Consider the following 14,092-nt stretch of genomic DNA (forward strand, 5'->3'; position numbering starts at 1 on the left):
CATGTGTGACACAGACAGGGGGCAAGAGCACAGGCTGTCCCTTGGGGGTGGCAGCTGGGTCACTAGTTTTTTCATTTCACCTGTGCAACATCAGGTGCAATGGCAGGACCTTTTCCAAATTAAAGAATTAACATATAGGAGAACTCCAACATAACACAAGCTACCAGGCTTATTACATTGTTTTCTAGCACAGGATAGCCAGAGAATATGGGAGTATATAACACTCCCAGACTAAGGGCCAGGCCCAAGGGCTACAAAGCCCTGAGCTGTCCCCACACAGGAGTTAGTCCATCAGCAGGAGCAACTGAGAGATATCCCTAAACTTCAACCTGAAAATATCCTGACTCACCCCTGGCAGCATGGCCCTTCATCCATCCTGAGGTTCAAATTAAATTCTGCCTGTCCAAATTCAGATGAGAAGTCCTGACTTGACCCATGGTAACTACACTGGCTCTGTCAGCACTCATTCTACTCTGAGTGAAATTACATCTGTGGGGAAGAGAATGACATTCAAATCAGTCCCACAGACCAGTAATTAAGAAACAGGCAATATACTTATTTACACTTTATAAGCTATAAGAGTTTGCTGTCTCCATGGTTTCTGAAGAAGACTATTCTTACTTTGTTCCACTTGCAAACACTCCATCTCTGTGACAGCAGCTATATCTAAAACCTCCACAGGCTATAAAGCTAGAGCAGTGCCAAATTTCACCATTTTTCATCTTACTGATTCTACAGTGCAGAGGCCCACATGGTGCTTTTTTGTTAGGAAATTCTGCTATTTCACAGTGCCTTTGCTAGAGGATAATTTCACATTGTTTGAACTACACAGGTATAAGAAGTTCCACTTGTCTGAATAAAGCAATAAAAAAGCAACACTAAGAGCTCCCTTTTGAACAGTTTGAAAGGGTCTGTATCAAACAGATTATTTTGGCACAAAAAGGGAAATAAATCATAGCAAAATGAGAGTGTATCATTAGATGTTGTATCCCACCTCAAATCACAGAGCCCAGGAATTTCCAGCCCATTCTCAGGACTAAACAAAAGCTAAAGGCACAGGGAGGCCCCTGTACACCCTGCAAATGAGCCTTCCTGTCCTTACATTTTATCCCCCATTGGTTACAGACACGACATGTGTAATCAAATGCAAATCAGAGAGCACATCAACCATTTTGTTTTCTGGAGGAAAACAGATTTTGTTGTTGCACATCTAATAATTTCCTCCCAGTTAGTTACTCCTGACTGTTGAAAGGGAATGAAATTGGGAATGGAATAATACAAATGATAGAGAGGATTTCTGGAAGCTTGTAATAGTATGATTGAATTTTGGCAATTTATAAAGAAAAAAAAACCAAACAAAAGCAAATGCCCACAAGCAATGAGTAAAACTCTACTGAGAAAACTGACAAAAAGAACAATTTTATTTACTAGCCAGAATGAACCCAGAAAAGTGAATGAGAGGACTAAGTGATGCAGGCAAGCAGTATTTGCTGGTCTGACATACAAAGTCTTCCATCTCACTATCCTTACCCAAGCAATATTCCCACTGACATCTGGAAACAATGAACCCAGGTAAGTTCTGGCAGGCTGAGCCTCAGATTTATTTTCCCATTTTTAAAAAATACAGATTTTATTTATTCATTGTGAATAGATTAAAAATACAGCATAAAGCAATATCATTGCAAAAGTCTTTAAAATATACAGTTTTCCCCTTCAAAAGAATGTCACAGAATAAGTTGTGTATACTTCTGTAAACAATTTCCATTTTCATATTATTGACAGTCCCATTTATTATATGGCTAAATCATCTGATACACCTTAGGACAAAATGTAGTCTTCATCACCAAAAAGTATTTGCAAACAAAGAATTAATTAATTTTGCACTGAGTTGTGTGAACATTTATATACCAGATCTACACAGAGCTATCGGCAACTTGAGCAACTACTGAATTTAGCAAATTAAACCACACCAAAAAGTGTCAATAATTACACTCTACATCCTTTGCATGCACATTTTGGACATTTTCAACCTCCTCCCTACATGGTTAGTGGTGCTGTCACACATGCTTCCTTCTCAAGGAAAGTCTCAAAGATGTGGCATCACCAAAGAAGGGAAACAAATACTTGTGTCTGATTTATAGTTCCCACACTGTATAGGTTCTGCACAAAACAGACTATTCAATTGCCTTCAGAGGTGAGGGGCTTCATCTTTCACTGACAGCTGATACCTTAATGCTATGAACTGAAATAGCAAAAAATGCCACATCCCAGAGAGGCTTTAGGCATCTAAAGCAGAACTGTGGATAGGCACTGAAAACATTCATCTGAATTGCAGTCCTCTGGTTCTATTTCAGCATGTTAGGTATAAAAAAATATTAAGTCCAAAAATCTGGTCATTTTAGTACCTCATTACCTAAGACCAGCTGAGATCTAGAAACGAGACATTCCTCCATTAATGGTGAAGAGCTTTGTCCTTACTCTCAAAACAAAACAAAAAACAAAAAGGCCATGGGCACTGCTTTCCCACAACCTCTGCAATCTACAGCAAAAAGATGTTGCCATGTGTTGCAAGGCTGCTCACAGCTACAGCTGCCTGAGGGTTACAGCACCAGCCAGAAGCACAACATCCAAGGGTAACTTTCCCTTCTTTCCTAGAAAGGATTCAAATTCTCCCTTAACCACCAGGAGTTCACCTCTTTCAGACAGTGGCAGTTGTTATTGACATCACCCTTGGATAAATGTCTAAACAGCAATTCAAGATCCACTTGCCATAAAAAAGAGAAAATGGGAGCATAATTTGATTCCAGTGACAGGCACTTGCACAGGAAAGGAAGAACTGATTTCTGTTCCCTGAACAGCTTCTGTATTTTACAAGACATTAATATTCCTTGGCTATGCACGAGAGAAATACTAATGAATTCTGCATCATCTCATGGCCTGCTTAACTTTACACCTGCTTGGCTGAAGTGGTGAGCATCACAGGTCATTCAGCACTTCACAGGGGTTGCCCCTGCACATCAATTTACACCTCAGGACACTGCCAGGCCAAGGAGGCAGGAGCTTCCATCTTCCATCTCCTGCAAAATGACTGTTAACCACAACCAAGGAACAGGAGCAGCTTCTGTACTATCCACATAGATGTCACTGCAGCTTGGGAATAAAAGACTGGATTTGAAGAAACTTATCTCTATGCAATGATATTTCAACCACCAGGTATTTGTCCTCCTCTCACTGATTAAGATTAGGCAAGGAGGACACAAATTCAAGTGTTTTGGGGTAATGCTGTTTTCCCTTTCTAACCAAAAACTCTTCTCTAAATAGTATTTGCAGATAAAATACCATTAAAAATATACTTAAACCATGTAAATTGTTTTTTGTACATAGAAATAGGTAAATCAACATCTCCTGACCTCTTCAAACATCCATCTGGAAATGGTGGAAAACGAGTTCTCATTTGAAGTGAGATGATCTAGCTTCACTGAGATTTGAGATGCCCCTGTAAAACTAACTTCAAATTACCCACATATTACAAATCTTGCATTACAAGTACATTATTGAACAAATGTAAGATCAGTAGACTTTTATACAAATAAATTTTTATACGGTGCAAAATATGAAAATGAGAGAGGTACCTCATGGATACCTCACCTCATCAGGAACATGAATGATTTTCTAATGGTATAATATGTCATGTTGGTAATGAATAAAACATTCCACCCTGAATATCCTCACAGCCAATCTGAATCATCTTCCCTACCCCTCCCCAAACTAAGGATTCTATCCGAAATTCATTTGAGAATAAGTGTCCAATAATGTTAGCAAAATAGAATGGGACTACTTATTAACATCAGTAGCTGCATCCATAAACTGAAAATTTACCTTCATGTGCAAATTTGGAGAGATACACCAAAAATGATCACGAAATGCTGAGAATTTCGGAAAATGTTTTTCTGTACGCGGGGAGGAGAAGAAAAATGTAAACACACTGATCATTAGCTGTGTAAAAAACAGGACATGTAAAACCTAAACAATAAGGCCTTGTTTTCTTTTGTCAAAAAAACTAGGCCCCTCAGTTCTAACAGTAAAAAAAAGTATAAAAGGTTCAAGTGTGTGTATTACAACTTTAAAACACAAACAGACGTATGCTATGGCACCCTACATACTACTTACATTTAGATTTCTACTCTCAAAAAAAATTATAAAACTAAAATATGAAAAAAAACCAACCTGGTAACATCACATAAAAATACATCTTTGTAGCTGCAAATGCAGCAAGTCTATAACAAATTTATATACAAGATCTGCTTAATTTCAGTGTCATTCTTCCATCATCGCCCAAGCCTCTTCTGCTTTTTGGTAATATTGATTTGCCAGTCTGCCCTTCATGGCTTCCATGGCTGCTTCTGCTGCTTCTGTGTAAAGCTCACCTAGAAAGGAAACAGCATCAGTTATGTTGACAGAGTAAAGAAAGAATATGGCTTTAGCCTGAAGCAAATAAAGGACAAAGGGAGAAATGGAGGTCAAACTGCAGGGCCGGATGTATGGGTGTGTTTTAACAGTGTCAGAGTTACACAAGCTGGGAACCTGGCTCTGCTCTCCAAGTTATACAGCTGGGCTGCTGATGGCTCCCCAATGGATCTGGAAGGACTGCAAACAGGACCAGCCTGTAGGAGCCCCCTCCGAGGACTCCTACAGGTTACACAGCAACCAAGAGAATGTTGTGGAGGGCCTGGGAATCATGGGTGTAGCTCAAACTACAAGCAGCAACCTGCAGCTCAGGGGAGTGACCCAGAAGAGCAACCTCAGAGGGAGTGACGGTTGCCTGGCAGTGACTCAGTGTGCCACAGGTTGGACCAGGCACCACCCACTACCCTGTCTCTGCCAAGATCTCTTCTTCCACTGGTACATCCATCCTTGTTACACCCAGCACAATTAAATCCGAAGGTATTGACCCTCTCTATGTTTTGTAACAGCTGAAGTAAGAAATCTATTTTTGAAGTACATGCTGGGGGAGAAGGGAAGGAAAAGCAAGACTACAGATAACAGAAAGAAGGCCTCACCTGATCTCTGGGGATCCTTATCCAGGTTGAACCCTCCCATCATTAACATCTCTGCCTCCCTGGCCAGGAGCAGGTACCGGGGCTCATCCTGAGTGCCATCATATTCACCTCCCTCGTCGTAGTCGGTCATGTTCAGCGCGGCGTTGTACCAGTGAAGTGCCTCCTTCCAGTCCTGGGCCCTGAAGTCAAAAATAATTTCTGAAGATGGTTCCCTTAGGAAACAAATGCACTTTGCATCAGAGATTCAGCATGCAATTTTGTACTGACTTTTCAGAGCCTTAATGCTCTCCAAGAAAGCAAATGTTCTCATGGAGACTCACTAACTGCACTACGACATGAGGTCACCATGGCAAAATGAGGCTGGGGTCACCTTGTGCAGAAATTACAGGAGAAAGTATCAGACTGAAGTGTTTTCCTGAACTCCAGAGTCTGAGCTTCGTTATCAGTTGTATGGTTTTGGCATTTATATTTGTGAGAGCAACCAATTTAGGAAAAAACCCTCAAGTTGCAGAGTCTTATTTCATAAATACTTTAAAATCAGTTATTTTGCACACTGAGAATGCTCAGTGAAGTTCAATTAGAAGTTTAATGTTATTTGACAGTGGGAAATTTAAAGAGTACCACTGTTGTGCAAAACAGAAAACTCACATAAATAACAAAGACATGCTAAAATACAAAAGCAGAAAAATCATTGCCCCAGCCTTGCCTAAGTGAAGTACCACCAAGTTAACTTACTCAGCCATGCACAGTACCTGTCTGCACCAAGATTTACACCTGTATCATATGCTCTTGCTACCAGAATCATGGAAGGCCGGTCTCCAGCTTCTGCTGCTCTCAGCAAGTAATTAAATCCTTTATTTCTGTTCTCCTTTGTATCCTAGTAAAGAAAACAAGACCTTTAAAATGCATGCTTCTAAAACCATCCCTTTACCATTAAACGCAGTTTCTCAAAGTCGGCAAGTATTTAGTATGTCTGAGAAATTGGCACAGCCACAAGAAACAAAGCAGCTGAACAGTAGAGGTGGCTTCAAAAGCTTTCCAAAGGCATGCAGTAATTTGCTGGCAAAACCAGAAAGAGGCAACATTTTTTTGCTGCTTTGTCCAAATCCTTAATTACAAAGTAATCTATTTTCTCTGAACAGGCTGCAGAACACCTAACTATGGTTTTTGTTTCATCTCCATTTCCTGCTATGCTTACGGTATATTTACAATTCTGCTTTTTGGCATCTTCCATACCTCGAGAGTGACCTCAGACAGAATGTGATGCGGCAGCTGAGAGCACATGAGGCCTAACCCAACGATGGCTTCCAGCTCCCCACAGTCTGCAGCATGCTCCAGGTGGAACAGGGCTGACTCCCGATCCCATTCCTTGTCCTTCTCACAGAAGCGCCCGCCTTCATGGTAGCGAACCATGGCCAGGTGCACCTGCACACAATTGCACAGGAGACACAGCATGAGGGATGTGATCCTTCAAAAGCCCTCTGCTTGAACTTTACCAGGTTTTAGAGCTAAGTCCTGAGGTAAGAGGAGGCTCAGGGAAACCCAGCCCTCTTTTCAATTATCTGAAAAGAGGTTCTAGCAAGATGGGGATCAGCAACTTCTCCCGAGCAGCTGGTGACAGGATGAGAGGACATAGCCTCAAGCTGCACCAGGGGAGGTTCAGGTTGGACATCAAGAAGAATTTCTTCATGGGAAGGGCTGTTAAACATTGGAATGGACTGCTCAGGGAAGTTGTGGAATCACAGCTCCAGAATATTTCTTTCCATTTTTAAGAAACAACTGGACATGGTACTTAGTGTGTTATAGTCTGGTTGACAAGGTGGTGATTGGTCAGAGGCTGGCCTTGATGATATTAGAGGTCTTTTCCAACCTAAAAGATTCTGTGAAAAACAGGTTTCTTCCTACATCAAAAGGTTTGAGAACACCTAAGGCTCCCAGGATATTCAGTAAGATTTATATCATGTTTTAGGAGTGGGCTTAAGGCCATACATAACTCCAAACTTAATTCACACTTGAATTATCTGGAATAGTCTGGAGTAAAAAGAGTCAGTCCATGCTCCCAGTTTTCAGGAGCTCAGCTTTGCCTCTGTGCAAGGTATGTGGGTCAGGCACAGCACACCCATCCCAATGTATCCTCCCTGTGTGATGCCTCTGGAAATACAGATTAACAGCAGCAGGGTTCTTCCCAAAGGAGCCCAGAAGTTACAAGGCCAAAAGCAGATCGAATTAATGGGTTCCTGAACTAAAGGTCACTTATACAACATGGATAGGTGACAGAAAGGAATAGATGTGTTATTTTCAACTGCACAAATAAATGCAAGCAGGGCAACACCTCTATGTAAGTAATAAATACAAGATATTCCTTGTTGGATAAAACAGTATCAGCAGACTCATCCCACCTTTCCAAGGACTGACTTCCCAATTTTCTTTTCAAGTTCTAGTGCATTGAGCCTCTGAATTTCTTGGGCAACACAGGACGGTCTGTGGATGTGGACTCTGGAAGAGTTATAAAGATTCCATCTCTCCACACTGACCTGAAATACAAAATACACTATTATTTATATTCAAAATTAAAATTCCCATCCATATGGATTACCATCCAGGAATTAAAGCCTCTATTAGTATTGTTACTTAGTAGTAAATATTGTATTTTAAAACACAGCTTTCAAAAGTCATGTTAGTAGCTGAATAATTGGTTATTAGTCTTCATTAAAGAAATGGAATAAGCCCCTCTATTTCTAATCCGAACATCATCACTTTGAAGAATCATCTCAAAGTTCTGAATCAGAAGAAGTTACTTACACAGATAAGCAACTGAATAGTCACACTGCAAGCACTGAAGTTATCCATGCACAAAAAAACCCTGAAACCAATACTTTTCCGCCCAGAATTTCTGTTCCCAACACTTTAAATGCAGCTTGCATTCTAGAACTCTAGAAAAATGATACGTAACCATGCAGAAGATTACAGGCAGATACATGCATTGGCATTTCTCAGGAAGACCAACCCAAATGAAGAAATTTTTGAACATAATGGATTGGTGGGAAACAGTAGCTGAAAATAATCCTATCATAATTAAGGCCTTTACAGTTACACAGAGAAAACACAACAGGAAAGGCTGCTGGCACAGAACTTCAGTCTGTTAAAGCTGTTTCAATTTTCTGAAACAGGAATATGTAATAATGAAAAGAAAATTGTATCTAAATAAATTATTATTTGTTGTCAAAGCTCTGTTTTTTCTTTCCTTTCACAGTAGTTATTTCAGCTTATATCCAAGACCAATTATCACAGAAGTTATATTTTCTAAAAGCATACAAGCTCTGGTCTTTCCTAACTCAGTTAGGTGACAGCAGCTCTCCTCACTGTGTATCTGTTTCAAACACTGCATGTTTTTAAGAAATCATACAGGATATGATTTCAACTACAGAACAACTACATACAGGATAGAATTCCAAAACTAAAGTGCAGAAAGGAAATATAATTTAGCTAGGTAGAAAATAAATCCACAGAGCTGTAATTTTTTTTTTGAAAGTGAGAAACCCACACATAATCACTAATTTATGACAGAGGTGACAATTTGTTTCACAGTACTTCTTTAACAAGAAAACAAAGACAAAACATAAAAGGAAATAACAGAGTGGTAAGTTGACATTAATAAATATTTTCTGTAGCTGAAAATGAAGGGCAACCAACATCTGGTTCAGTGATGTGGTTAGGTGGCAGGTAAGTGGAACAAGGGACAAGCAGAGCAGCAAACTCAGCCTGTGAACATTTCTGCTTTATTTACCCTTGCAGAGCTTCCCAAACTGTCTTCATCAGACTCCTGCCTCCGGTTGTTGTTTGAATGGCCCTACGTTGATGTAAAGATTTGCATCATTCACTTTGCAGCAACTGATGTGTGCCAGATATGCCTCTAGACTATTCCTACCTTCTAGAATTAATAGCAACAGTGAATTAATAAAAACCAAAACTGTTTCCACTGCATCCATTTCTTTCAGTGATATCACAATATATTAAGACTCATACCAAAATGATAAAGAAATTGGCACATATGGGCTTTAATCCCATAAGCTAGAGATGCCATGACAAATACCTTGCCAAAGGAGGTGACAAAAGGAGGGGTATCTCTAGAAGCAGTATTCTCTTTCCTGTCTTCTAATTAAATATCTTAAGATCTCCAGGTCAAAAAACATTTATTTAAAAATTTTAGAGGAGTAAGCAACTAACCCCTAGGAATTCTAAAATTCCATATTATTACCTGACAACAACATTAAGTTCTGTAATATTTCAATCCATACCAAGTAGAGAAGGTAAATGATTCTGAAAGCAGATCATATTCATGGATTCCCCACAAGAAGATGGCTACACATCCTAAATGCAACATGTAATACTTAAAAAACCCACACAATAACATTGAATCAAATATGATATTCGAAATTAAGTTACTCATTACAAATAATCTTTTTCTTGTAAGAGTGTCATTCCCAATATGAATAAGTAATGGTGTAATGTGGAGGAATTTCTTTGTTTCCTCTGTTTTCGAAGTCTAGATCAGGATCAGATCTAGATCAGGAAGGATAAAAAAGATTCTTCTACAACAGCAGTTTAAGTATGAATAGGCTATACCAACTCTGCTATACCAGTCAGGTTCTTACCCTCTCTCTATGATCCAGATCTTCTGTCTCACTTCTCTTTTCACTGGGATACCCACTGTCTCCACCATTTTCAAAATCCTACAGAAGTCAAGAACAGAACAGCATTAGCACTACACTTTGTAAGGACCTCAACTTGACATTTCTCACAGGGCAAATGGTTTGTTCTTTCAATGAAAAATACTGGATGGTTAGACTGGATGAAAATGATTGTGCTACCTCTGTCAGAAGGAGCAGGACTTAATGATACATAAAGTGATCTAAGATTGTCTTCTCCCTTACATACATTTAAATAAATCGATGACTTCCACATTTTATCAAATCAAGAATCCACTAAATATAGTTTTCGGCTTCAGTGACAAACCAGTAAGTGACAGCCCCTGGCACTAAGGCCCAGCACTGGAAAATGCCCATTGCAAACTTCCTACACCTCCTCAGGCAAGGTTCTCTAACATTCCACAGTACCAATATTTGCAGAGACCTAATCCATAGGGATTCTTTAGCTTTGATACCACAGCAGCTGGGACAAGCACCCAAGACACAACATGCAGGCAGGGGAACAGGCACATGCTTTAAGTATCCATTAAAATACAGCAGATGCAAATGGATTTCTGGTGGCAAAATAATGAATACTAAAATATTAAGATAAAATGTTCTTCCTGTACTAGAAACAACAAAGGCACAGAAGCAACATGATCTGCAACAAGAGAAATAGGCAGGTACCTTTATGTGCTTTTACTGAACAAAACCTTTGGGAAGTTCTATAGAGACATTTTATTAGGCAACTGCAGCTTCATTTTCTGTTGGAAAGACACTCACCCTTTTGTTGTCAAGCTGATCCAAGTTATCTACTTCACTGAACACAGGCCAATCTAGAAGAGAAAAAAAACCTTGCTGTTATTATAAGGATAATATGCTTGAGGAAAAAGCTCTAGATACCATCATTTTACTGCTGTGTTTTTCACAGAAGCATCTGTGCATTAATTATCTATATAGAAGTATGTTCAGCTTTATTTCTGCTCAAAGAGGAGTACTAGAAACAACTGTTCTGGACTAAATCAATGCTGTTCTGCTTAGCAACAAAGTAAGACAAAACCAATGTAAGACAAGTCCAATGTTCAGGAACCCCCCGGAGGTGATGTATGAGAGGCTCACTCACTAAGCACGTCCACCTTGTGGCTGTGAGGGGTTGCAGAGGAGGGAGAGCAGGGCAGGGAGTCAAACGCCACATCACTCATGCTCTCATCCCCGGACGTTTCCGACAGACGGAAGAGCAGCGGGGGGCGGCTCCCGGACACCGTCCGCACCCGGCTGCTGCCGCACCTCTCCTCTGTGCCACGGAGAATTGTTTGAGCAGATTCCTTGGGAAATCAACGAGAAAGTCCCGTCAATAATCCTTCTGTGAATTCTAAGCATGCTATACAAGCCTATGTGAATGTTTATTAGGAGTCCTCTATAAATATAAACAGGTATCCAGAAGTATTTGCTTTGAAAAGTTCTACACTGCAGCACAATATCAAACCCTGACATTTTTACTTATTTAGGGCCGAGTTTCATTCCAAGTGTTACATCAAGTCCCACTGCCATCAAAATCTACTGAAACAGATCAGTTTGCAACAAGCATCAAATCAGGTTTGTGAGATCCAAAAATTATAACTTATTTCAGCATTCTAAGATCTACTTGGTCCCAAATATACACTAATTTCAAGGTTCCCCGTTAATTAAACTTTCTCATCAAACACTTACAAGCAATTTTTTATTATAATCCAAGGCATCTTTCTCTTTGGATGAAAGATCAAATGGTGCAAGCCCCATGCTTTTGCAGATGTTGTTGCAGAAATGAGAATGAAAGAACAAGGCCATACCTCGAACACCTAAGGCATTAAAAAAAGTTAAGAAAGGGTTTACTCTAATATTATATGACAATTACTTATTAAAAGCTGGAAGTCTCAAAGCTTTTCCTAAAAAAGTCAAGAGAGAGAAAATGCTTTGTAGCACACACGTAACCCACTTCCATTTCAACAACTGTAAGAGCTTTTCACTCTCTCTGCATGAGAGAGTGAAACAAGTAAGAAAAATCTTGGAAAGCTATGTATGAACAAGATATAACAAAAATCTAATCCATCACTGAGAAATGTGCCTAAATTTAATCCTGCTTAAAAAAATTGTAGTGTCCTCCAAACAACTTCATATATAGACACTTGGAACTTCAAAAATACACAATGCCTATCTCTCTGCATTCAGCTGTATCCATTCCTGCAATGTGGCAAGGAAATCAAAGGCCATGATTATTGTTCTCACAATGTAAAAACTACTTAATTACATTACTTGTTTAGGAGTAGGCCAGGAGACATAAGCCAAGATCAGCTCTCATTTTAAGACTGCCCTTATATGACAGCTAACCTGTACAGGACTCCTTACAACAGGACTTCCCCAGCTGACACCCTCAGAAATGTGTCAGCTCACCCAGCGCAGTGGCTACTCAGCAGAGCTGGGAAGAAAAGAGAAGCACCCCTTAGTGAAATAGAATCATTGATTTTTACCTAGGTTGCCATCTCCAAAATCTGTACCACTCTCCGTATGGATCTGAGGGTCTGTGTAAAGATCTCCAACTCCCTGGATATCAACAACAATGAGCTGATGTCCTGAGCGCTCAAAGGTGAAGTGACTGAAGGCCTGGAAAGAACCATACAAGATGTCTGAGATTCTTCTACAAAAGCAATTGTACAAGATGTCTGAGAAAACTCTCCCTTCATCTACTGGAAACAGCAACACATATTCCCCTGTTATAAATGGGAAGTCTGATAACCCTATCAGTGAAATATAACTGGTATAAATATCATGATGAAAGCAGCAAGAGACCAAAGCATGTAGTATCCTGTCTCTCTAACCTGCTCCAACTTGCAGAGAGGATACAAAAGGCAAAGTGAAAAGCAGCAGTGGGAACAGGCAGGGGAAAGGAGATTCCTTAATTCCTCATTTTTGTACTAGAGATTGTTTTCCACTATAGTCTTCACCTTAGGTAGTGGGGAGCTGTCTGGCAGAGAGCAAAACAGCAGGCTCTGAAGCCAGTACAGAATAACTTCTGTATAAACATTCAGGCTGTGCCTGTGAATCTGCAGGCTCTGCATCCCTGGGACACTGCTTCCTTCTGCCAACAAGCATTAGCTCTGCCACAGTTTGGAGAAAGAACCCATAAATAAATGTGAGCATCCAGACAAATTCTTCTTCCCCTTTGAGTGATCCCCCTGAGCAACTGCTCTGTGTCTACATTTGTGTATCAGTAATGAAATGTACATTTGTGCTCTTGAAAAAACACATTTCAAGAATCAGGTACAAAAAGCCCTTCTCTTTAAAATAAAGCTGAGATATTAGGAATCTTCTGGGAAGGTCTCCAAAAAAGTGGTGCCAGGCCTGGGGGAGGTGACTGGTGGTGACAGACAAACATTTTAACTGCAGCAAATACCAGGGAACATTTTGTTCCCAACCTGTGAAAGCACAGCACTGATTCAGTGCACAAATGACAGCTCAGAACACAAATTCTCTGCTTACATTAAGCCTCATGACAAATACCTTAAATATAGTGGAAAAAAATGTAAAAATGAAAACTCTCAAGGCCCAGTAAAAATATGTCTTTGTTACATTGACCACTTTGCATTTTTCAATAATATTTTAAATTTACTTTACAAGATTCAAGAATCACTTGAAATCTGTCCTTGTATTTCTATATGCAATCTCAGATTCAGCTATTCAGAGGCTGCAGCTAGAAAAACTGACATTTTTATATGCAAATGGACTAGATTTATTTACATGAGTTGGATACCAGCCACCTCGTGTGTATTACGTGAGGAACCAAAAGACCATTCAGTACATAGTACATGAGAGATCCCTTCACTGCCTCAATTTGAAGAAAGTTTGAAACATTTTGATATCTGCAGTTATAATTAGAGTCAAAGGGCTTAAGGTTCCAAAGAGTATTAACCCTGTTCAACTCAACTGTAATCAACTGAAATCAAATAAAGAAGCCCTCAGCCCTTGAAAGAGCAGGTCCCAAGTAAGGGGCAGACAAACTGCAAACAGAGAAATTTATCTGGCATTGTACTGCAGAGCCTGCAGTTTCCTTTCTTGGCAGTAATGCAAGACCTCTGGAGAGAGCCCAGAAATTCTCTGCAGCAGACTCCATGGAAAGCATGAAACAAAGCCTCACTTGTGGAGTTAGACGAATGTTGTCGTCTCGCACAAATCCAGAATTTGAGTTGTATTTGATGTATTTGCCTTCAATGTAATGTTCCAGATGAAAGAGAGGCTTTCCAGGCCTGTTCTTCATTTCGATAATACAGGTCTGCACTATATCCACCTGGGTAGGGTAAGAGGATAAAC

General features: G+C 39.9%; 1 protein-coding gene across 3 annotated transcripts in view; it reads right to left on the minus strand.

The window, feature by feature from the left end:
* Nucleotides 1-1,317: 1,317 nt before the first annotated feature.
* Nucleotides 1,318-14,092, minus strand: part of EEF2K (eukaryotic elongation factor 2 kinase) — a 22,642-nt gene continuing 9,867 nt past the window's right edge. For 2 of the 3 annotated variants that reach the window (XM_005420383.2, XM_014306810.2), the window contains 12 exons: nt 13,920-14,069; nt 12,256-12,388; nt 11,459-11,586; nt 10,872-11,073; nt 10,532-10,584; nt 9,716-9,793; nt 8,848-8,910; nt 7,460-7,594; nt 6,297-6,485; nt 5,813-5,937; nt 5,061-5,239; nt 1,318-4,427 (listed from right to left, as the gene is read on the minus strand). In XM_005420383.2, coding sequence (XP_005420440.1) covers nt 4,318-4,427; nt 5,061-5,239; nt 5,813-5,937; nt 6,297-6,485; nt 7,460-7,594; nt 8,848-8,910; nt 9,716-9,793; nt 10,532-10,584; nt 10,872-11,073; nt 11,459-11,586; nt 12,256-12,388; nt 13,920-14,069 — 1,545 coding nt within the window. In that variant the 3' untranslated portion in view covers nt 1,318-4,317. The remainder of the gene's footprint in view (nt 4,428-5,060; nt 5,240-5,812; nt 5,938-6,296; nt 6,486-7,459; nt 7,595-8,847; nt 8,911-9,715; nt 9,794-10,531; nt 10,585-10,871; nt 11,074-11,458; nt 11,587-12,255; nt 12,389-13,919; nt 14,070-14,092) is intronic. The other variant, XM_031056548.1, reaches the window with a different exon arrangement.

The sequence above is a fragment of the Geospiza fortis genome, unplaced genomic scaffold, assembly GCF_000277835.1.
Source record: "Geospiza fortis unplaced genomic scaffold, GeoFor_1.0 scaffold237, whole genome shotgun sequence".
Taxonomy (NCBI): Eukaryota; Metazoa; Chordata; class Aves; order Passeriformes; family Thraupidae; genus Geospiza; species Geospiza fortis.